Source organism: Lagenorhynchus albirostris, chromosome 19 (genome assembly GCF_949774975.1).
Source record: "Lagenorhynchus albirostris chromosome 19, mLagAlb1.1, whole genome shotgun sequence".
In the NCBI taxonomy this organism is placed as follows: Eukaryota; Metazoa; Chordata; class Mammalia; order Artiodactyla; family Delphinidae; genus Lagenorhynchus; species Lagenorhynchus albirostris.
Genome location: NC_083113.1, coordinates 24,759,480 through 24,785,860, shown reverse-complemented (window position 1 = coordinate 24,785,860; position 26,381 = coordinate 24,759,480). Strand labels below are relative to the sequence as shown.

Genomic DNA, 26,381 nt, shown 5'->3' with positions numbered 1-26,381 from the left:
TGTTCATGAAAGTTTAGAGCAGCATTATTCATAATAGCCAAAAAGTGGAAACAACCCAAATGTCCATCACCTGATGAATGGATAAATCAAAAGTGGTATAACCATACAATGGAACGTTATTTTGCCATAAAAAGGAACGAAGTGCAGGAATTCCCCGGCTTCCCAGTGGTTAGGACTCCACGCTTCCACTGCAGGGGGCACAGGTTCGATCCTGATAGGGGAACTAAGACTTCGAATGCTGCACAGTGCAGACAAAAAAAAAAAAAAAAGGGAACAAAGTGCTAATACATGGGTGAAACTTGAAGACAGGCTAAGTGAGTCATAAAGGCCATACATTATATGATTTGAGGTATATAAAATGTCCAGAATAGGTAAATCTATAAAATAGAAAGTAGATTAATGATTGTCTAGCGCTAAGGGGAAGGATGAAGTGATTAGGGGTACATGGGGAGTGACTGCTAAAGAGTATAGGGCTTTTTTTTGGGGGGGGGATTGATGACAATATTCTAAAATTGATTGTGGTTATAGTTGCACAACTCTGTGAATATGCTAAAAAATATTGAACTGTAAACTTTAAGTAGGTGAAATGTATGTAATTTTACCTCAATAAAGTTGTTCTACAATAAAAATAATGTATTTGCAGTTTCAAGGAAGAAAACTAGCTCAGTGAGGGAAAACAGTGTTTCCTAACACTAAATTCTGAAAGAGATATCTGAGATGGAGCATTTTTTATGGGGCACTGACCAGAATGAGGGTAATGTCTTCAACTGCTGTTGTACTATAAGCATGGAAGCCCTTTTCACGTGGTAGTTCCTTGTTTATGATTTATTTACCTATTTTATAGCAAACACTGATTTTCTAAAAGTCTAAATTTTCTAAAGAAAAAAAATTACTGTAATAATTAACTATTTTCTAAGAACACAATGGGCAGTTCAGGCCTTGGGAAAGGAAACAGCATATTGAGTCTTTTTGCTCTAACATAAAAGTCACATAGTTTTGTTGTATAATTATTAACTAAGGCATACATAGAGCAAAATATTAAATTTCACCAATTACAAACTAGACTGAATTAGTGAAAGCCATATATTACAGAATATTTTTAAAGATTTACTGTTCTATTATGCTCATGTAATTCCAATTAACTGCCCACAAAATGTTGTTAAGCAGATATCCTACTGAGGCTCCTTTAATAAATAAATAAGACTTTGTTAGTAAAGGTGTTGTGTGGAATCTTAATAACATCCATAGAAGTTTGATGGTTCTTGGGGCAGGGGGGACAGTTATACAATAGTCAAGAGCAACTAAATGATTCAATCTTCTGAGACCTTATTCATTTTAACCAGTGAGTTGTTAACCAGATGACACACAGCTAGGTCAGAGTGCTAATTAATATGCAGTATCTCTTTTTCTAGCAGGAGATAAGTATGTGGTTTCGTAGTCTGCAATACACCTACTCATGTCCTCTACTGCCTTTTTAGAAGTGCAGCAGGCAAAAGAGAAACTGTTTCTTTGAATGCTCTTTCGTATTCAAAATGGTCATAAAACAGAGATGAAGGCATGACCTGGATTATTTCTATTCACTCTGGTCTTAACATAAGAAAATGCTATCTACACTCAAAATTTGTCTACATTCAATACATTTATTTTGGAGTAAGGAAGGTCCAATGTTTTGTTACTGACTGATATTGTGTTCAATCTTTGTTTTTTAAAGCTCAATCTGCTTATATAGAATATGGTCAATCCTGCGTTCAACCCCAAGCTGTATATACAGCAAAAAGCAGGATGAAGAAGGTTTAGATCTCAAATCCCATATCCCAGGTACCAGTTTTCAGTCTCAGACTCACAGAAAAATTTCATCATGCTCATTTGTTTCCAAGTGTAGTATACAGAAACTTATGATTCTGATGTTAAAATTCTTGTCCTTAGATAGGTTAACCACTCCTCTGCCAAAATATGTTTTATTTAGCTGATTATCAACAAGGCTTCTTTGTATTCATGCTAATAAGATGGAAATAAAATTCTAACCAGAGATAACCTTACCAACTTGGCTTGATTTTAAGAAAACTACCTTATGTATGTTATTTTTTTCTTTTGGAAAATCTTAAAGCAAAACCTGCATAAATAATATCAACTCCTTATCAAAGAGCTGTCCCTTTAAAGAAAAAAATTTTCTACAGGTTCTTAAATTAGGATTAAGTATATATGGAGACACAGAAAATATAGTCAGGAAATGAGCAAACTGAAGACAGCATTAACTTAATTTTCTCTTCTTTGAATAGCTTCTGTCTGCTCTTATATATATCATTTGTGTAAAGCTTGAATTGGAAATCTGGACTTTGAAATATTCTTCCCTAATGGAATATAAAAAGGAACCAAAGATGATTATTCTTACAGCACAAACAAATTTAGCTTTTATGCAGTAATACTAAGAACAACAAAGACAATAACAGTATTTCACACAGTAAGCAGTTCTTTTAGTGCAGGTACAGTATTTACAGTCAGCTTGTTTCATAATCTGTTTGTCATAAAAGAATTCTGACTATTATGATAACCTTTTTGACAGAAATGCTAATAATATTAAAAAATTTAGCAAGGAATGGTATAGCAAGATGCATAATGCTTTTTTGTGTGCATTAAATTAACTTTCATTTCAATGTATCCAAAGATACTTCAGCTGAAGTTTTAGGAGAAGCTGAAAAACAATTCTTCAAAGAATTATGAATAGTGGCTCCATTATGCCTCCACCTCACTGAGTAAACTGCCAACATGTATTTACTGGAAAGAAGAAAACTTTGAGACACCTGATTCCTTATGGCAAGTGGTTTACTACAGGTATGACCAAGCATGATTGTTATACTAAATCACAACTGTATTCCATTTATAAAAGAGACTCAAAGTTTCCATAGCCTTCTGCTAGCACCCTATCTACTAAGCTGAATGCAGCCCAAAATGATCATAGTGGTACCCACACCTATTTGACTTTCTTCCCAGAAACATCCATCATCATTCAGTGCAACAGACATATTAATGTACTTTTCCATGCTAAGAAACTCCCCCAAGACCTCTTAACAGCATGAAACACCACCCAAATCCAAAAAGAATGTCAATGTCAACAAAGACATACTTATTTCTAAAGACTTGATAATAAGAAAAAAAACTGTTCCCGATCTTCTTCACTTACCCAGGAGTTTTGCAATGACATAAAGGGCTTGTCCCCAAAGAAACAGTTTTCCATCACGGCCACAGTTGCTAGGAAATCGCTTCTGACTACCAGGGTTTCTTTTTTCATATTCTACAAAATCAGCTGGCACAAAGTAGTACTTTGGTATCACAGGATAACCTATGGAGTTTAAAAATAAATATTTAAAATATAACAAATCAGTATCCTCCTCAAATTTTCCCTTCAAAAACTACAATGATGACAAAGCAGAAAGAGAGAAAGTTGTCCAATAGGATAGGAAAATTTGACTCTTTTCAGAAATTCCCAGTGAAAAATGTGGGAAAAGCTTCTTTACTTTAAAACTAATTTGACAGGATATGTTATATGTTAGCCAACAATGTGTACATAATCTCTTTTAACAACATTTAACACCTTTAAATGAATCAATAAATATATAGTATGCAAATATGTAGAGCCATAGAAGAAGCTATTTTTAATAGAATTAGTCTGTGGAAGCTTTACAAATGAGATACTGTGTAATCTTAAATGAAGAATTATAACCCTGAGCGATTGCTTAGAGCAAAGAAATCCCCATTTTAAACATTAAGGCCATTATCTACTATTCAACATCACTGAGGAGAAAAAAAAAAAACCCATCTTCCCCCTGTGACCAACTCATTTAAAAATATTTCTTGGTAGAAACTAAAAATTATTTTAAGACTAGAATCTTTGTGGATGATGTAAAGGGAGAAAAACCAACATTCTAATACAGTGCTACAGAAGACTTTTTGTAATATCATCCCACACTGAACTTAATTTTTCTAATAATACTACACAGATTTCCCTAAAATTTGCTTCTTTCTTCACGCATCAATAAATAGTGATATTTGTGTCTAAAACCAGTGAAAAGGTCTATGACACACAGATAATAGTCTGAACATCACTCTTTCAACATAAAGAAGCCTAAAGTGTGATACACAGACTACCACCTCAATGCATCAATGATCTATCACTGAATACTAAAAGATCTGATTCAAGGGATTTTAAATATATTCATTACAACATTCATTACATTGTTTCTCACATTGGACAAGTGGTTATTTGGAGCATAAAGACAAAAAACTGGTTTTAAACATTAACATTTATTTGAAATTCAATGTTTATCCATAAACATTTTGCTACTTTAACATTACACAGACTTTAAAGGGTGAGCATACAGTATAAAGTATTTACTCTAAGATACTGTGGAAAACTCTAAAGAATATCATAAACTTCATGTGAGACAGGAATAGGGCCCACTGCTGTGATTGCCAGTTTGTGCATCATGTCTGTAAGACCACCCTCTTTTTTTTTTTTAATTAACACACCATAATTTTTAACTTTCAGATAAATAGGTCGTCAAAGCTGTTCACTCATGAGAATATTTTACTATTTTACTAATACTTCCAAACACGAAAGATATCTGGAACTTCTCCTCTGGAATTCTTTCAAGAATTAGTTTTCTAGTCATACGAAAAAACTCAGTTATGTTCCTTTATGGCCCTTGCTGGTGTTTAACTGAAACCAATATATTATTTATAAGTCTGGACCTTTTGACCATTTCTAAAATATTAAACCCATCCTCAAAGGATGACATTTTAGAACCATGGCAGACATTCAAATTAATGTGAAAAAAGCCCTGAAAACATCTCCAAAGAGGAGGTCAAAATACTTGGCAATGGTAGTACCCTTAGGCTAGGGCAGAGCCTCCCTAAGTGGCCCTCTGAAGGGGGCAGTACTCACCTGAACAAAACATTTCTGGTGACATGGATAAAAATTAGTCATTTTATATTATTGTCACATTACATCCAGTGAAGGAGTATTACAGTAGGTAATAGATGAAGAACCTCTGCCCACCTGGCAAACTACAGTGTAGTAACTATAGCCATGAACACTTAAAATTCATCTCCCTCTCTATCACCTTGCCTAATGAACTCCTTTCATAAAAAGTTTATTATAACAAATTAAGAGATTATTCTTTCTAATTTGTTTGCAGCCCCGTTCATTTTTTCATTTCAATATAAATTGTTCTGTTTAGAAAGGAATTATTTATACATTTCAAAGGAACATTAAGGGAATGCTGGTAGAAAGAATTTCTTGAAAAAGCATTCCTGGGGGTGCTTCAAGATGGCACAGGACTAAGACATGGAGATCACCTTCCTCCTCACAAATACATCAAAAATACATCTACATGTGGAACAACTCCTACAGAACACCTACTGAACGCTGGCAGAAGACCTCAGACTTCCACAAAGACAAGAAACTCCCCATGTACCTGGGTAGGGCAAAAGAAAAAAGCAAAAACAGAGACAAAAGAATAGGGATGGAACCTGCACCTCAGGGAAGGAGCTGTGAAGGAGGAAGTTTCCACACACTAGGAAGCCCCTTCACTGGTGGAGACAGAGGTGGTGGGGGTGGCTTCAGAGCCAAGGAGAAGAGTGCAACAACAGGGGTGCAGAGGGCAAAGCAGAGAGATTCCCGCACAGAGGATAGGTGCCGACCAGCCCTAACCAACTTGAGAAGCTTGTGTGCTCACCCCCCTGGGGAGGGTGGGCGTTGGGAGCTGAGGCTCTGGCTTCAGAGGTCAGATACCAGAGAAAGGACTGGGGTTGGCTGTGTGAACACAGCCTGAGGGGGCTAGTGCATCACAGCTAGACGAGAAGAAGTATGGGAAAAAGTCTGGAACTGCCTAAGGGTGTGTGAGGAGAGAGAATTCAGAGCACCACCTAAACAAGCTTCAGAGACGGGTGCAAGCTGTGACTATCAGCGCAGACACCAGAGATGGGCATGAAAAGCTAACACTGCTACTGCTGCCACCAAGAAGCCTGTGTGCAAGCAGGTCACTATCCACACCTCCCCCCACCGGGAACCCGTGCAGCCTGCCACTGCCAGGATCCCATGATCCAGGGACAACATCCCCGGGTGAACACATGGTGCACCCTAGGCTGTTGCAACATCCTGCTGGCCTCTGCCGCCGCAGGCTCACCCCACATTCCGTACCCCTCCCTCTCCTCAGCCTAAGTGAACCAGAGCCCCCTAATCAGCTGCTACTTTAACCCCCTCCTGTCTGGGAGGAGAAAAGATGCCCTCAGGCAACGTACATGCAGAGGTGGGACCAAAACCAAAGCTGAACCCCAGGAGCTGTGCGAACAAAGAAGTAAAAGGGAAATTTCTCCCTACAGCTTCAGGAGCAGCGGATTAAATGTCCACAGTCAACTTGATGAACCCTGCATCTGTGCAATACCTGAACAGACAACGAATCATCCCAAAATTCAGGTGGTACACTTTGGGAGCAACTGTACAATTAGGGTTTGCTGTCTGCAACTGACTTGTTTCTGATTTTTATGTTTACCTCAGTATAGTTTTTAGTGCTTCATATCATGGGTGGATTTGTTTATTGGTTTGGTCGCTCTCTTCCTTTTTTTTTTTTTAATTACTGAAAAATATTTTTAAAATTTTATTTATTTATTTATTTTAATTTTCTTTCCTTTTTCTCGTGTTCTTCTGAGGCGTGTGGCTGACAGGATCTTGGTGCTCCGGCCTGGTGTCAGGCCTGAGCCTCTGAGGTGGGAGAACTGAGTTCAGGACATTGGACCACCAGAGACCGCCTGACCCCACGTAATATCAATCGGCAAGAGCTCTCCCAGAGATCACCATCTCAAATGCTAAGACCCAGCTCAACTAACAGCCAGCAAGCTCCAGTGCTGGACACCCCATGCCAAACTAGCAAGACAGGAACACAACACCACCCACTAGCAGAGAGGCTGCCTAAAACCATACTAAGTTCACAGACACCCCAAAACACACCACCGAATGTGGCCCTGCCCACCAGAAACACAAGATCCAGCCCCACCCACCAGAACACAAGAACCAGTCCCCTTCACCAGGAAGCCTACACAAGCCCCTGAACCAACCTTACCCACTGGGGGCAGACACCAAAAACAAAGGGAACTAAAAACCGGCAGCCTGCAAAAAGCAGACCCCAAACACAGTAAGTTAAACAAAATAAGAAGACAGAGAAATATGCAGCAGATAAAGCAGCAAGGCAAAAAAACACCAGACCAAACAAATGAAGAGGAAATAGGCATTCTACCTGAAAAAGATTTCAGAGTAATGATAGTAAAGATGATCCAAAATCTTGGAAATAGAATGGAGAAAATACAAGAAACGTTTAACAAGGACCTACAAGAACTAAAGAGCAAATAAACAATGATGAACAGCACAATAAATTAAATTAAAAATTCTCTAGAAGGAATCCATAGCAGAAAAACTGAGGCAGAAGAACAGATAAGAGACCTGGGAAGATAAAACAGTGGAAATAACTACTGCAGAGCAGAATAAAGAAAAAGCAATGAAAAGAATTGAGGACAGTCTGAGAGACCTCTGGGACAACATTAAATACACCAACATTCAAATTATAAGGGTCCCAGAAAAAGAAGAGAAAAAGAAAGGGACTGAGAAAATATTTGAAGAGATTATAGTTGAAAACTTCCCTGATATGGGAAAGGAAATAGTCAATCAAGTACAGGAAGCACAGAGAGTCCCATACAGAATAAATCCAAGGAGAAACACGCCAAAACATATTAATCAAACTATCAAAAATTAACTACAAAGAAAAAATATTAAAAGCAGCAAGGGAAAAGCAACAAATAACATACAAGGGAATCCACATAAGGTTAACAGCTGATCTTTCAGCAGAAACTCTGCAAGCCAGAAAGGAGAGGCAGGACATACTTAAAGTGATGAAAGGGAAAAACCTACAACCAAGATTATTCTACCCAACAAGGATGTCATTCAGATTCGATGGAGAAATTAAAACCTTCACACACAAGCAAAAGCTAAGAGAATTCAGCACCACCTAACCAGCTTTACAACAAAGGCTAAAGGACCTTCTCTAGGCAGGAAACACAAGAGAAGGAAAAGACCTACAGTAACAAACCCCAAACAATTAAGAAAATGGGAATAGGAACATACATATCGATAATTACCTTAAATGTAAATGGATTAAATGCTCCAACCAAAAGACACAGACTGCCTGAAAGGATACAAAAACAAGACCTGTATATATGCTTCTAAAAGAGACCCACTTCAGACCTAGGGACACATACAGACTGAAAGTGAGGGGATGGAAAAAGATATTCCATGCAAATGGAAACCAAAAGAAAGCTGGAGTAGCAATTCTCATATCAGACAAAATAGACTTTAAAATAAAGAATGTTGCAAGAGACAAAGAAGGACACTACATAATAATCAAGGGATCAATCCAAGAAGATATAACAATTGTAAATATTTACGCACCCAACACAGGAGCACCTCAATACATAAGGCAAATGCTAACAGCCGTAAAAGGGGAAATAGACAAGAACACAATCATTGTAGGGGACTTTAACACCCCACTTTCACCAATGGACAGATCATTCAAAATGCAAATAAATAAGGAAACACAAGCTTTAAATGATACATTAAGCAAGATGGACTTAATTGATATTTATAGGACATTCCATCCAAAAACAACAGAAAACACTTTCTTCTCAAGTGCTCATGGAACATTCTCCAGGATAGATCATATCTTGGGTCACAAATCAAGCCTTGGTAAATGTTAAAAAATTGAAATCATATCAGCAATCTTTTCCGACCACAACATTATGAGACTAGATATCAATTAAAGGAAAAAATTTGTAAAAAAAAAAATAACACATGGAGACTAAACAATACACTACTAAATAACCAAGAGATCACTGAAGAAATCAAAGAGGAAATCAAAAAATACCTATAAACAAATGACAATTAAAACACTATGACCCAAAACACACGGGAAGCAGCAAAAGCAATTCTAAGAGGGAAGTTTATAGAAATACAATCCTACCTCAAGAAACAAGAAACATCTCAAATAAGCAACCTAAGCTTACACCAAAGAAATTAGAGAAAGAAGAACCAAAAACCCCAAAGTTAGCAGAAAGAAAGAAATCATAAAGATCAGATCAGAAATAAATGCAAAACAAATGAAGGAACGATAGCAAAGATCAATAAAACTAAAAGCTGGTTCTTTGAAAGGATAAACAAAATTGATAAACCATTAGCTAGACTCATCAAGAAAAAAAGGGAGAAGACTCAAATAAACAGAATTAGAAATGAAAAAGGAGAAGTAACATCAGACACTGCAGAATAACAAAGGATCATGAGAGATAACTATAACAAACTATATGCCAATAAAATGGACAACTTGGAAGAAATGGACAAACTCTTAGAAAAGCACAACCTTCCAAGGCTGAACCAGGAAGAAATAGAAAATATAAACAGACCAATCACAATCACTGAAAGTGAGACTGTGATTAAAAATATTCCAACAAACAAAAGCCCAGGACCAGATGGCTTCACAGGCGAATTCTATCAAATATTTAGAAAAGAGCTAACACCTTTCCTTCTCAAACTCTTCCAAAATATAGCAGAGGGAGGGTACTCTGAAATTCATTCTACAAGGCCACCATCACCCTGATACCAAAGCGAGACAAAGCTGTCACAAAAAAAGAAAACTACAGGCCAATATCACTGATGAACATAGATGCAAAAATCCTCAACAAAATACTAGCAAACAGAATCCAACAGCACATTAAAAGGATCATACACCATGATCAAGTGGGGTTTATTCCAGGAATGCAAGAATTCTTCAATATACGCAAATCTATCAATGTGATAAACCATATTAACAAATTGAAGGAGAAAAACCATATGATCATCTCAATAGATGCAGAAACAGCTTTCAACAAAATTCAACACCCATTTACGAGAAAAACCCTCCAGAAAGTGGGCACAGAGGGAACCTACCTCAACATAATAAAGGCCATATATGACAAACATACAGCCTGCATCGTTCTCAGTGGTGAAAAACTGAAACCATTGCCTCTAAGATCAGGAACAAGACAAGGTTGCCCACTCTCACCACTATTATTCAAAATAGTTTTTAAAGTTTTAGCCACAGCAAAACTTCCAGAGAAGAAAAAGAAATAAAAGGAATCCAAATCAGAAAAGAAGAAGTAAAGCTGTCACTGTTTGCAGATGACATGATACTATACATAGAGAATCTAAAGATGCTACCAGAAAACTACTAGAGCTAATCAATGAATTTGGTAAAGTAGCAGGATACAAAATTAATGCACAGAAATCTCTGGCATGCCTATACAATAGTGATGAAAAATCTGAAAGAGAAAGTAAGGAAACATTCCCATTTACCGTCACAACTAAAAGAATAAAATACCTAGGTATAAACTTACTGAAGGAGGCAAAACACCTGTATGCAGAAAACTAGAAGACACTGATGAAAGAAATTAAAGATGATACAAATAGATGGAGAGATATACCATGTTCTTGGATTGGAAGAATCAACACTGTGAAAATGACTCTGCTACCCAAAGCAATCTACAGATTCAATGCAATCCCTATCAAACTACCAATGGCATTTTTCACAGAACTAGAACATAAAATTTCACAATTTGTATGGAAACACAAAAGACCCCAAATAGCCATAGCAATCTTGAGAAAGAAAAACAGAGCTGGAGGAATCAGGCTCCCTGACTTCAGACTATACTACAAAGCTACAGTAATCAAGACAGTATGGTACTGGCACAAAAACGGAAATATAGATCAATGGAACAGAAAAGAAAGCCCAGAGATAAACCCACGCACATATGGTCACCTTATCTTTGATAAAGGAGGCAAGAATATACAAGGGAGAAAAGACAGCCTCTTCAATGAGTGGTGCCGGGAAAACTGGACAGCTACATGTAAAAGAATGAAATTAGAACACTCCCTAATACCATACACAAAAATAAGCTCAAAATGGATCAAAGACCTAAATGTAAGGCAGACACTTAGAGGAAAACTCTTAGAGGAAAACATAGGAAGAACACTCTTTGACATAAATCACAGCAAGATGCCTTTTAACCCACCTCTTAGAAAAATGGAAATATAAACAAAAATGAACAAATGGGACCTAGTGAAACTTAAAATCTTTGGCACAGCAAAGGAAACCATAAACAAGACGAAAAGAGAACCCTCAGAATGGGAGAAAATATTTGCAAACTAAGAAACTGACAAAGGATTAATATCCAAAATATACAAGCAGCTCATGCAGCTTACTATCAAAAAACAAACAACCCAAATTAAAAATGGGCAGAAGACCTAAATAGACATTTCTCCAAAGAAGATATACAGATTGCCAACAAACACATGAAAGAATGCTCAGCATCAGTAGTCATTAGAGAAATGCAAATCAAAACTACAATGAGTTATTACCTCACACCAGTGAGAATGGCCATTGTCAAAAAATCTACAAATAATAAATGCTGGAGAGGGTGTGGAGAAAAGGGAATCTTCTTGCACTGTTGGTGGGAATATAAATTGATACAGCCACTATGGAAAACAGTATGGAGGTTCCTTAAAAAATCTAAAAATAGAACTACCCTATGACCCAGCAATCCCACTACTGGCATATACCCTGAGAAAACTATAGTTCAAAAGGAATCATGTACCACAGTTTTCACTGAAGCACTGTTTACAATAGCCAGGACATGGAAGCAACCTAAGTGTCCATCGACAGGTGAATGGATAAAGAAGATGTGGCACATAGGTACAGTGGACTATTACTCAGCCATAAAAAGAAATGAAATTGAGTTATTTGTAGTGAGGTGGAAGGACCAAGAGTCTGTCATACAGAGTGAAGTAAGTGAGAAAAAGAAAAACAAATACGGTATGCTAACACATATATATGGAGTATAAAAAAGAAAAAAAAGGTTCTTATCAACCTAAGGGCAGGACAGGAATAAAGATGCAGATGTACAGAATGGACTTGAGGACATGGGGACGGGGAAGGGTAGGATGGGACGAAGTGAGAGACTTGCATTTACATATATACACTACCAAATGTAAAATAGATAGCTAGTGGGAAGCAGCCGCATAGCACAGGGAGATCAGCTCTGTGCTTTGTGACCACCTAGAGGGGTGGGATAGTGAGGGTGGGAGGGAGACGTAAGAGGGAGGGTATATGGGGATATATGTATACGTATAGCTGATTCAGTTTCTTATATAGCAGAAACTAACACAATTTTGTAAAGCAATTACATTCCAATAAAGATTTAAAAAAAAAAAAAAGGAAAAGCATTCCAACTACACCTTCTGTTGTCTGATGAAGTACTGGAGTCAGAAGATCCTGATATTCTTTTACTTGCTTGGGATTGCCTCTAAAAACACCTAAAATGTAAAATATAAAATCCAATAGCATTTGAGCTCAATAAACACAACAGAAATTTTACCTTAGAAAAAAATTTACCCAATTGTAATTATTCTGGTATTTTTCTATGTAAATAATAAACATAAAATGGAAAAAGGTTATGCAAATAAATGCATATGATAGTTTTCCAGGAAATTGATTTGAGAAATGTTAGCAATTAGAATTGAAAACTGACTTTTAATTGAAATTTCTCTATGCTTAAGTATAAATAATACAGACATTCACAATGTCACAAATTACAGTATTCATAAAAATTCTTCTTTGTAAATATGAAAATATATTTGTATCATTTTAAAAATACTTCAAAGTATTTTTAAAATTCTTTAAATGATTTAACATTAAGTCAGAAAGCAGAAAAGTAGCACATAAAAATGCAGAGTAGTTAACATCAATAAGTGCAGTCTATTTTGCTAGCTGAAAGGAGTCATATTTTATTTCTTTTCTTCTTTAAACTAGTTATATTCTACAGTTTAAATTTCAGGAGAAAAGTTCACTCACCATCAATCATCATGTAAAGGAAAAATATAGGAAATTCGCATTCAATGCCATCAAATAGCTAAAACAGAAAATAAAATATATAAAAAGTTCATCAACAATAATTTAGAACTGTATGTTAATTATATTAATTAGAACACTTACATCATTAGAATATACATACATAAAAATTTATTTATTGTAATAACAAAAGTGGACTGATTTTTTTTTTTTTTTTTTGCAGTACGCGGGCCTCTCACTGTCGTGGCCTCTCCCGCTGCGGAGCACAGGCTCCGGACACGCAGGCCCAGCAGCCATGGCTCATGGGCCTAGCCGCTCCGAGGCATGTGGGATCCTCCCAGACCAGGGCATGAACCCGTGTCCCCTGCATCGGCAGGCGGACTCTCAACCACTGCGCCACCAGGGAAGCCCTCATCATTCTTATTATTCAAAAGCTCATTCATTTAATCCATCACAGAGTAGTCATTCATTCAATAAATATTTCCTAAGTATTTAGTAATGCCTGGCATCAGCTAGACAGAGGGCTATGAAGACAAAAAGATAGAGAACCTGCTGTAGTGGGGAGACAGGCATGTAAATAAACAATTGCAGTATGTTACAAAATGTCTATACATTGTACATATATCAAGAACCAAGGGCATGAAGCATCTGAGCCTGCCCAGGGTGTCTGGAAAGGGTTTATAGGAAAGGAGATGCTTCAACTAATGCTTGATGGATTTCTCTGGAGACATAAGCTAAGGGAACTCCATACAGAGAAGACAACAGCACAAACTAGAAATGCATTAATGAACAAAGTACGTTAAAGAAACTCACAGCAATTCAGTATTCCTGGAACAAGCAAGGAAGAAGCAGTGAAAGCTGAAGTCTAACAGGTGGGTCAGGACAGCCAGATCAGGGAGGGCCTGAGAAGTCAGGCTGAGAGACAAAAACTTTGATCTGAAAGTGACAGGGTACCACTGAAGAGGATCAAATTTACTTGCTAGATGAACAGCTGGCAGTACTGAAGAGGGTTTTAGGATAAGAAATAAGGAGACCAACTGGAAGGCTGCTGGGAACAATCCAAAGAGAAAGGATGTTAACCTAAATCAATGTTTCTCAACTTCAGCACTATTGACATTTTGGGCCAAATAGTTCTTTGTTGTGGGGGTTGTCCTGTGCACTGTGGGACAGTTAGTAGCATCCCTGGATTCTACCTTCCAGATGCCAGTAGCACCCACCAAGGTGTAACAACAAAAAATTTCTTCAAATATTGTCAAATGTCCCCTGGGGAGCAAAATCATTCCCGGCTGTGGATCACTCGCCTAAACGAAGAAGTTAGTAGAGATGAAGGGACAGTTTTTGAGATTTAAAGGTAGTTAAATTTGCCAGACTTGGTGAGTGACAAAGAAGGCTGAGTGAGAGGGAAAAGCCTAGGATGAATCTCAGGTTTGGGGCTTGGACAGAAGGGTGGAAGGTGATCATAGGCAGACTGCAGCGCATTCTAGTGAGGATGTCCAAAAGGCAGCTGGATACGTGGTAGGGCACTCAGGGGTGGAAGTATGAGTTAGGGATAGAGATGTGGGATTAACAGTGATTGCTAGAGCTATGACTGCATGAATAGCATGAAAGAGAATAGGACTGAAGATGGATTCCAGGAGACAAGCAAAGGATAAAGGGAGGCAGAAGAAGAGGAACCTGCAAAGAAGACTAAGAAAGATAGTGAGAGAACTAAGCAGAGACTTAGGAAGAGATTGAAGTCACAGAAAATGGAGGAGAACCTCCTGAGAGAGGACTTACTTAAGACACTCAAATGCCAATGAGAGGTCCAGTGAAATAAAGTTAGAAAGGCATCCACAATGATCCAGTGACATAAACTGACTGAAGCCAATACAGCTACTGGGAAGTGTTGGGGACAGGAGCCAGATTATAAGGTAAAGGAGTAAGTAGGAGGCAAACAAGGAGGCACAACTAGAACACACCATGCTCTTCAGAAGTGTGACAACAAAGAGAGAGGCAAGGGGAGGCAGATAGGGAGGGGTTTGGGGGTTTTTAAAGATAATTTTCAACCTATCCCATTAAAGCAAAGTCTTCAGCAATGTGGATGGATGCTTACTTTTTTGGGGGGTGTTACAGTTTTTTGGGCAGCTTAGAAACAGCTAGAATAAACCTAGATATAGGATATGTATGTATATTTGAAATGTAAAATCTTTAAAACCAAATATTTAGAGGAGTATATTTCAGAGGGAAGTGTCTAAGTGAAACAGAAAAAAGAACATTTGCTTAAAGATTGAAAATTCAATCACAAATAGATATTTTCTATTATATTAGACAAATGGTATATAGTAGGCAGGCAAAATACTGAAAGTTCAATAGAAAAATTACTCACCCAATGACTCAACATGGCCCGATGTGAGCAAACAGGCCTCAACAGCTAACACTTACCGAGTGCTTACTATGTGCCAAGCACTGTTCTAAGCACTTTTATATATATTAACTGATTTAATTCGCAAAAAAACCTCACTAATAGTAGGTACTAACTTTATTTTATCAATGAAGAATATTAAACACAGAGAGCTTAATTAACTTGCCCAAGGTCTCACAGCTAATAAGTGGCAGAGCCAGAATTCAAACCCAAGAAGTCTGCCTCCTGAATCAGTACTTTTGAACATTCTATTATGCTATCTGACATGGGATATTTTTTGATACCTTAATTTCAGCTGGTCTGTAGTAGCGTCTTTTAGGATCTTCCAATGATGTTCTATACCCATCTCTCAAGAAACGCTTAAATCCATATTTTCCTTTTAATTTTCTAACCACTTTATCAAGTGTCTGGTTAAACAGAACTTCATCATCCAAGGCAAATGCAGGATAACTGATGCAGGGGAGCAGGGCAGCATCTGTGTTCTGGGGGCAATAAGAAAAAGAAAGGAAAGTAAGTGTCTGTAATCATATGATCAACACAGCCCAAAGAGAATCACAGAGATGCAAAGCCACTAAGGTTATTTAACTGACAGTGAGACTGCTGTGCTCCAAGGGACAGACAGATGTTTATATGGCATGGTTTAGTGAACCTTACAGAGGAGATAAAACTTCATTCAATGATAAGGAGTATTTTCAAGGTTCAACACTGGACTCAAACTTTAGTACGTTATTTCAGTCATTGTGTAAAAATTTAACACCACTAATTAGTCATTACAACTAGTCTGTCATAACAATTTGTTTATAATAGTGAAAACCAGAAAACAACCTAAAGGTCCAACAATTAGCTGAGTAAATCAGCAGCCATTAAAATTTATATTATAGAAATGTTTACTAATATGGAAACATGTCCATTCAAAGAAACAGGTTATCAAGCATTATGAACAATATTCCTCCAGTTTCGTAAAATAAAAATATTATATGTGTACATAAAAATACATGGAAACATACAAACCCAAATGATGTCACCCTAAGATTATAACTGAATGGTGGAATAATGAGTGGATATATTTTTATTATTTGCTTATTTGTGGATTCTGTTTGTCTTTTATCATAATCTTGTATTACTTCTATAAAATAGTTATTTTAAAATAATTAAATTGTTCCATTTTGGGTGTTTTCTAAGAATAGAGCCACAAATAACCCCTCAAAAAATCTGCAATCAGGTATTACATAGTCATTTAAGAGATTATCAGACAAAAGAAAAGGGTGAATCAAATGAGAGAAAAGAAATAAGGAAAGCAGTTTTATTCAAAAGAAATTTAAATTATGAAAAATATTCTTCTACATTTCTAATACAGTAAGTCCCCTACATATGAACAAATTCTGTTCTGTGAGCACGTTTGTAAGTCCAATTTGTTTGTAAGTCCAACAAAGTTAGCCTAGGTACCTAACTAACACAATCCGCTATATAGTACTGTACTGTAATAGGTTGATAATACTTTTCACACAAATAATACATAAAAAACAAACGAACATGAAAAATAAAGAAAACATTTTTAATCTTACAGTATAGTACCTTGAAAAGTACAATAGTACAGTACAACAGCTGGCACACAGGGGCTGGCATCGAGTGAACAAGAAGAGTTACTGACTAGAGGAGGGAGAGGAGGTGGGAGATGGTAGAGCTAACGGATCCTCAGCAATAAGAGACCGAGGGCAAGCTGCAATTGCACTCAAAGGTTCTGGTTCTTTGCTGGATTAAATTCTATCTACCCTCTTGAAAAAACGGTCCAGTGATATCTGGGTAGTAGCTCTTTTTTTCTTGTCATAGATGACACGGTAGCAAGGGACTGCATTCTGAAAGACTGCTGCAACCTTCATGAACCATTCTACATTCGGGTCCTGTGCCTCAAAAACTAACAGTGCCTCCTCAAACAAAGAAAATCCCCTTGCCATTTCCTGTGTCGTGAATCTCTTCGGTTCTTCAGTTACTTATTCTTCCTCTTGTCACTCCACTCTCTCAATTATTTTCACTTTTGTTTCCATCATTATCGCTTGGCACTTTTTAGCAGTACCAACTACATCACTGCTGCTTTTAAGCTTGCTTCCAGACACCCTGGGCTTGAAATAAAGACACTGTACTACTGTACTCTATACAGTACTGTACAGTAAAGTACACAGAAGCACAACCACTTGTTGAGGATGCACGCACGTGACAATGTACGCCAGACACGTGAACTAAATTATGTGATTGGACCTGGGAACGCACATTCACATCTTTAAAAGTTCACAACTTGAAAGTTCGTGTGTAGGGTACTTACTGTATATAATATTGCATGACCAAAAAAAATTAATTTTGGCATAATGTTGCTACTCCCCCAAAGAGAAAAAAATATATCTAGTTCTGTACTGCTCTATGAAAACTCAAAGGACAAAGCAGCTTTCTCCACAGCTCTGTTCACTTCCTAAACATAGACCTCCCCAGGCCAGAGGAGTAAGCGGCAACATTCTCTCTTATCTCTTCTGCCAACTTTTAACACTTTAGAGTACTTTCTTGGAAAAAGAAACAAAACTATGTAACAATCATAAACAACAGTTCATATTAATTTATTATAAAAATATCTCACATGAGATCTTGATTCTCTGGGTAACAGTGAGCACAAAGTTTGCCGGTTGCGATTGTGGGCATCGAGATCCACAAATATAACTGACCAAGAACAGCCCTGGAATGAGAGAGAAAGAAAAATTTCCTAGATTAACATAAAAGAACTTGTAGAACATTGGGCAATTTGACTGAAATAAATTTCACATTATAAATCAATGTTACCTCAATTTACAAAAATAATAAAATTTTAAAAAAAGACAAGCAAAAAAATTTCACAAAAATATTAACATTGGTTGCATTTGAGAGTGGCATTACAGAAGATTTTAATTTTTTAAATACTTTCAGTATTTCTCAAATTTCTTGCAATAAACATATTCATTTTATAATCATAAAAAATAAATGTTATTTTCCCAATTTCTCCTTAGTTTTCTTAAAAATCAAAATATATAGATTACAAGATAACTAATAAAGGATATTTTAATAAAAGTAAAAAATTATTTAGCTAATACTTCTGACAAAGAAATAAGAACTAATTTGGATTCACAAAATCTGAATTGTACAGTCCTAATAAAGAACGATCAAACTAAATGAATTTAGATATCTAGAATTACAGATATAAAAACTACTTGATTAAAATATGAAGACAGGAGAATCTCAAATAATAGTACTGTACATAATACTTGCTAATATTCATTATGTGTCAGGCACTGTGTTTTATGCTTCACATGGATTATCTCATTTAATCCCCTTATGTAGATATTATTATACCCATTTTACAGAAAACGATGCTAAATCTTAGTATAACAGAGGCAAGGGTTCAAAATCAAGTCTGACACAGAAGACCACACCTTGAACACTATATTATGCAATTTCCCACACTAAAAATTATCTTTCAAGTAAGAATCAAAAACTTGAATTAAAAAAAAGTGTTAACAAAAAATGATAATTGGTCTGCTAACCAAGTTAAAAAATTTATCAATACTATTTAGCCATTAGTGCTTTGCATTTTCAATAGCATAGTTTTTAAATAAACATGGTTTTGTTCTTTTATTGGGGAGATAGATATTTTGAAAACACAAAGAATGAAATTGGAATACGACTACTTCCATTACAAGAGAATACTCAGAAAAATACATGGGGAAAGGAAGAACACCATCACAAATTTTATGTTGCTTCATTACCTTCTAAATCTCATACCAATTCTCACCAACTTCAAAGATGCATTTGCCCTGAAGATAAAATACATTGACTGAAACTCAAAATCTAGTAGTACTAGGCCCTAGATCCAAGCATCATACTCACTCTGTATATTTTTCCTGTTAACCCATGTTCATACATGAATATTAGCTCATAAAATAGAACTTCTCATTCATAATATTATTTCTTAAATTTCTTTTAACTCTGACAATAAGTGAACAAGGAATGAGTGAGGCTGTCTCTTAACCAGATCAATTCTAAACAGTCTTTCTATTATTTGAAAGTCCCTACTTCTCATCTGTACTCACAAAATTGAGCCCAACAAACTTTCACGCAGTAGCTGCCAATGTCAGAGTAATGTGCCCTCTGCTTTGAGTAAAACAAGACAGAACATGACCTCTCCTCTTAAGGAGCTGACCCAGGTGATATACAGTCCTAAATCAGATAAATATTAAACAAAACAAAAAGACTGCACGTGGCAATATATGACTATGTACCAGGTGAGTGGTTTAGATGAAAGAATAATAATAAGCCTCTAAAGTTAACAGGAGGAAAACAAAATAGGGACCTTGTGGTACTTCATGGAGAAGGTGAGGACCAGAAATAGGATCTGAATTTTGGGGGAAGGGGGAGCAAGTAGAGTGGTTGGAACAAGACAGCAAAGAAATGAATGTGTATGTGATGTTGGGAGCCAATGAATACAGAAAATAACAGGACTTATAATTTACCCCTTAGGCTGAAAATTAATAAAGTTAATTACATGTCAAATCAGTCTGCCTTGAATTTAATTTTTTAAAAGATACAACAATCTAAGTAGGATAATTTATAAATAATGAAATGAAATGGCAAATTTGGTAATTCTTGCCATTATTTGCTTCATATAAACAGCTAACTTCTATTTTCTAGCCACAAATAAAGATTCACCAAAGTATTTGTTGAGGTCCCCTCCTCTGCCAGCCTCTAAGAAATAGGCACAAAAGGAAAAATTAATCTCATAATGCTATCATATTTTAACACTAAGATCAAAAGCTAATAAACTATATTGTCTGACTATCATCTTAAAAAATATACCATGCTTTAGGTATATGGTCCGGACTTACAGAAGAATAAAATTCACCCAAGGCCATGGGCAGCTATTCCTATTCAGAAGCAAATTTTTTAAAACGTCATCAAGGAGACCTCCATATGGAATTAATTATCACCTACTTTAAATTATCAGACACGTTAATTTTAGGCTTGCAAATTTCAAAGGAAGCTAGACATGTCTGCATCGCTTTGAACACTGCGTAATATGAGAAATCTTTCTAGTCATCACCTTTTAGATTCTGGCCTCAGCTCATTTGTTAGTATCTTGATTTCTCCAATTAAAGGCAGGAATATGGAAAGATGTTTTATATGTATATGTCACTCCAGAGTATCTTATTAACTTTGGATATTTTATTTTCATCTTTCATTTCCTGAAATTATCATAAATCTGCCATAATATTCTGACTCCATCTAAAGAGCACAGATAAGACTGACAGTTCAAACTTTACTCCCAAACTGAGTTTCTGTAATTGTTTTCTAGTATACACATTACAAGATGATTCAACCTGACTTGAGTTCCAATGAAGGGGAAGAGCTGCACTGAACCATCTACCCAGGCCTCCATGACCATAACAAACACTTTTGAGATGGTATCTATGGCCAAGGGTAACATCTATGACTCAGATAGGCTGGCACCTGGGACCTGGGACCCTTAGCTGCAGTGCTTGCACCTGGACAAATGTCTCCTCGAGCAACAAAATACAAAGAAACTACAAAGGACTAAAAATAACTGTGCATGCGCAGCTGGGCAAATTATGGACAAGATACAAAGAGACCAAAAACCCAACAGCCACTTTTGAAGAGCCGGAAGCAAAAGCAAGGTACTGCGCATGCCCCCTGCACATGACACCACCTAAGGGGTGGGCAAACCACCTAAGGCACCTCTCCGGCCTGACCCCTGGACGCACCCCTACCCTCACCCCATATGAAGAACCAGTTCGTCCCTCACCCAGCAAGCAAGCGAGTGAGCAAGGGAAACTGTTACTTGTTCTCTGTCCCTCCTGGTGCAGCAGGGACCCCAATAAAACCTTGCTTGAATTTCTTGTCTGGCCTCTGATCAATTCCTATTGATTAAGGAGGCCAAGAACCCTGGTAGGTAACATGACCGTAAGACGATCTCTTTAGTCTCAATTCAAAGTGAAATGATTTGAAGGATTGCCCAGGCCTTTCTTTTCCTCTTTAGACTTTTCTCTGAACCTGAGCTAATGGGCTTACTACCCTCATCTAGCATCAAAGAATAAAACAAGATGAAACGGATCAGTATATCTATTGTGTCAATACTATACATGACCTTTTCTGTTCTTCTGGAAACAAAAAAACAGCACCATGATCAGGACACTTTCTTACCTGGTCCAGCATTAGGCTGTCCTATAGCTCTGTGAGCAAGCCTAGAGACATATTCTGCAGAAACGATACTTGCTGGTGGGAATTACCCCTCTACACCACGGCTGTAGTGGCGGTGGCCTGTAAATAGCCAACTTTTACTTACTGACCCAACAGCAGCTTCCAGTAGCCCTCACTAGAGGAATTCCTACTCACATATTGTTAAAGGGGTTTCAAACTACAGAGAGAGATGAACCTGAGTGTTAATTCTCAGGGTTTTAGAAGAATAGAGCTGAGACTCAGACCCAGGAATCACAAAACTGTTGCTGATGTCTGTGACATGTGCTAACTATAAATTATGATTTATTTAAGTATTATCAAATATTTTTATATCACTATATATACTTATAAATCACTACATATATTGTCGAGTATTGTCATACACACACATACAGACACACACACACACAGATATATATATATATACACACACACAGAGAAAATATTTGAAACCATTATGAAATAAGTGATTCTCATATTAAGGATTATATGAGTATGTTTCTAAGTGCTCCAAATTAGCCTTTATTATAAATTTATTTAAAAAATTAAGCCACTTGATCAAATTTTCTTCTTAGATATTTTCTCCCAAACAAAAATATGTTTTGAAAATAGTTTCGGAGTGAAGATTTAAATGATGAGTCCTTTTTCTTTAATAATAAGGCAAGTCTAACAATTTAAAAAAATAGGAAAGAAAGTACAGGAACACATAATAACCAAAGCTAAAGGCTTATTCCACACAACAATTTCCCATAAAAATAAAAATTAACTTTTGTCTTATACACCAAAGCACAAAAAGGGCAAAAGTTCAACAAGTGGAAACCTCTTTCAGAAAGATCAATAATTAAGAAGAAAATGGTGTGGTCAAAAGGTACAAACTTCCAGTAAGTCCCAGGGATGTAATGTATAGCATACCTTTGAAAAGTTGTTAAGAGAGTAGGTCTTAAGAAAAAAAGTTGTAACTATGTGTGGTAGTAGTTGTTAACTAGACTTACTGTGGTGATCTCTTCATAATATATACAAATATCAAATCATTATGTTGTATACCTAAAACTAATACAATGTTGTTTAAGTAAAAATAACAAAAACATGCCTATAAATTTTAACTTTAATACGCATGGATCACTCAAACTAAGACAAATTTTTAACTTGTGATATTCACTGAAAAGAATTATATACAATGTTTCTTTTTTAAAACAAAACAGATCAATTCACCCATTTCCGCTACCTCCCACATCCCGCCTCAGGCAACCACCAATCTGTTCCCTGTATCTGAGGTTTTGATTTTTTTTAAAGATTCCACATATAAGAGAGATCGTACAGTATTTGTCTTTCTCTGTCTTATTTCACTTAGCATATTTCACTTAGCACCTAGCATAATGCCCTTAAGGTCCATCTATGTTGTCACAAATGTCACTCCTTTTTATGACTGAATAATATTCCATTGTATGTATGCACACACCACAATTTCTTTATCCATTCCTCCATTAATGGATACTTAGGTTGTTTCCATATTATGGCTATTATAAATAATGCAGCAATGAATCTGTATATTTTTTTCAGTATTATGGACATTTCAACAACATTAATTCTTCCAACTCATGAGCATGAAACATTTTTCCATTTATTTGTGTCTTCAATTTCTCTCATCAATTTCTTTTAGTTTTTAGTGTGCAGGTCTTTCACCTCTTTGATTAAATTTATTCCTAGGTATCTTGTTCTTTTTGATGCAATTGTAAATGGGATTGTATTCTTAATTTCTCTTTGATAGCTCATTATTAGTGTATAGAAATGCAACAGATTTTTGTGTATTGATTTGTATCCTGCAACTTTACTGAATTTGCTTATTAGCTCTTTAATAGTTTTCTGATGTTTAGGGTTTTCTATATATAATATGCATATTCATGCCATATGCAAATCATGACAATTTTACTTCTTCCTTTCTAATTTTGGATGCCTTTTGTTTCTTTTTCTTACCTAATTTATCTGGCTAAGACTTCCTATCTGGCTAAGACTGGCTAATACTATGTTGAATAAAAGTGGCAAGAGTGGGCATTATATTAGTGAAACTAATATAATGTTATATGTCAATGACATCTCAATAAAAAATTAAACTAAATTAAATTTAATTTAAAAAAGAAGAAAATGGCTTAAGAGTTTTCAAAGATAATACATAGCTTTTACCACTAAAGGTAGAAAGCATTTAAGATCCAAGATTTCCTGTACTAATATCTTATATTCCAGATTCATTATCAAGTGGCTTTGGTTTAATTTCTGGTTCTGCCTCTCTGTTATGTGACCTGTGAGAATCCACCTCAACTCTATTCATTTTGAGAGAAGGGCCCTTCCAGCCCTAAAGACCTATGACTCTCTGAGTTGCCACCAACCCCGGATGTACTTTTTTTGGAAGCTCTAAATTAATTAAGTTAAAGATACATGATCAGGTCTTCCAAAACACTGTATCAATAGTCTTCAGAAATAATTGAGAATACTCATTAGACCTGAAATCCCTCAAGTCTTGAGTATGCTTCTTTAGGTCTTCACTTGAAAAAAAAACCTTTCTTTATCTCAGTTCTTTTTCCCACCACTGACTTTTTCTTTCTTTGTTTTTTTTTTTTTTTTGGCTGCATTGGGTCTTCGTTGCTGCGCTCAGGCTTTCTCTAGTTGCAGTGAGTGGGGGCTACTGTTTGTTGCGGTGCACGGGCTTCTCATTGTGGTGGCTTCTCTTGTTGTGGAGCACAGGCCCTAGTGTGCTGGCTTCAGTAGTTGTGGCTCGCGAGCTCTAAAGCACAGGCTCAGCAGTTGTGGCGTTTGGGCTTAGTTGCTCCGCGGCATGTGGGATCTTCCCGGACCTGGGCTCGAACCCGTGTCCCCTGCATTGGCAGGCGGATTCTTAACCACTGTGCCACCAGGGAAGTCCCTGGCCACTGACTTTTAATTAGACCACAGATCTTTTAAGTACAGGGAGTGATATTATAAAATGATTAAACACTAAAAACATCACATGCACTTTTAAATGTGCTATTGTTTAGCAAGTACATTTTTAAGTGAACTGCTGTAGAGGTGGGAATTTTAACATTTTCAAAGTCAGGTTTCTGTAATTCTCCACATCAGAAACAAAGATAAAAGGGAATTTGTAAAACTAGGATACTCTGATATTACCAAAAAAATTGGAAGATGGAGAGGCCCTACTTGCAAATGTGACATCTGTGTGGCTAAAGGAATAAGACCTTATTTGTCTATATTTCTACCTGAAATAATCAAGAAACAGTCAAGTCAGCAAACATTTGGTGCACAGCTCTGCTGGAAACAGACATGAACTAAACAAGGTCAAATGTTAACTCTGCTGAGAGCAGTTGTTCTCATCCTTGGCTGCACATTAGAATTCCCAGGCAGTTTAGAAAAATCTCAACACCACAGCCTCCCTCTAGACAATTAAGTCAGAATCTCTAGGGGTAGAGCCCAGGCATCAGTACTGTTTTTTAAATTCCTCAAATCTAACGTGCAGCCAAGATTGAGAATTTATGGCTGGGGAACAATACCAGCAGTATATTTACAACTCAGAATCAGAATGCATAGTAAAGCAATTCAGTACTTTTAGAATTATGGCTAACAAATCTACAGAAGCTTCCTGGGAAAAGTAGGCTGAAGGCAGAGCCCTGAAATATAGGTAGTTAAGAAAGGTACCATTAATGTTTGTGGGTATATATGTAGGTAGAGAGGATGCATACTAGATATGTAAACAGTATACACTAAGACTCAGGTACATCAAAGGAGATGGCATGATTGCAAAAAAAAAGAGCTGACCACTACTTTATAATAGCTGACCTAGACATGCAATTCCATTCATCTCACTACTTCGTTATCATGTAAGGCAGAAGAGCAAGACCTGCATCTTGCCACACTGCTGTTGTAACACTACTAGTTTAGTCTGTGACTCTTCTAAGTCTCCTTGATATACCCCTGAGAAGTTTTGGAGTCCAATGGCTTTATTACCCTTCCTTAGTATTACCAGCACTTCACTAGTAATAACATGAGGTATCACTTATTGAGGGTTTAATCTTTGCCAAGCACTATGCTAAGTTTTTTATTTGCATGACTACCTTCTGAGTTAGGTCCTAGTGTCAATATCTCTATTTGTTTAAATGAGGAAGCTGAGACTTAGGTAAATACCTAGCCAAAGTCACAAATTCACTGGTAGGAGTACAGAGTATGCAGTGATTCTACCTCGTGACACTGAATACAATGGCATTCTTTTACGGCAGATTACACTCCCACTCACACACTCCTTTCTTCCTTCCTTATCTAATATATATATACATATATTCTGTAAATATTTATATACTCATACACACACATATTCATACATACACACATATTTAAATGAATGTATTGAGAGTGAGGCAGGGGGGAAAAGGAAATGAAAAGTATTGAAGGATACATGTAGGATTTCCATGAGTATGTTGACTCTTCAGAGAGACAGAAATGTTGGTACAAGCCAAGGGATCAGAGCCAGAGACACCAAGAATCTCCAGGAGAAACATATTAATTCTCATGATTTTCAACAAGTTCATATACCCCCAAACCCCCATGAGATCTGATTCCTCAATTTCTCCAGCCAGAGGTCTTGAGAGAAAAAGAGTGTGGGAAGTGGGTGATTTAGAGTCTCCTCTTGGGCACCCAGAATGAGGTGCTGCTCCCCTCTTCCCAATCCTTTCACGTCTGTGGTCGTT

General features: G+C 36.7%; 1 protein-coding gene across 3 annotated transcripts in view; it reads right to left on the bottom strand.

Moving 5' to 3' along the window:
* The window catches only part of PHKB (phosphorylase kinase regulatory subunit beta), a 200,587-nt gene that overhangs the window by 106,595 nt on the left and 67,611 nt on the right, over positions 1–26,381 (bottom strand). For all 3 annotated transcript variants that reach the window (XM_060132511.1, XM_060132510.1, XM_060132513.1), the window contains exons 9-13: positions 18,008–18,103; positions 15,666–15,863; positions 12,984–13,041; positions 12,368–12,445; positions 3,182–3,340 (exon numbers count right to left, since the gene is read on the bottom strand). In XM_060132511.1, coding sequence (XP_059988494.1) covers positions 3,182–3,340; positions 12,368–12,445; positions 12,984–13,041; positions 15,666–15,863; positions 18,008–18,103 — 589 coding nt within the window. The remainder of the gene's footprint in view (positions 1–3,181; positions 3,341–12,367; positions 12,446–12,983; positions 13,042–15,665; positions 15,864–18,007; positions 18,104–26,381) is intronic.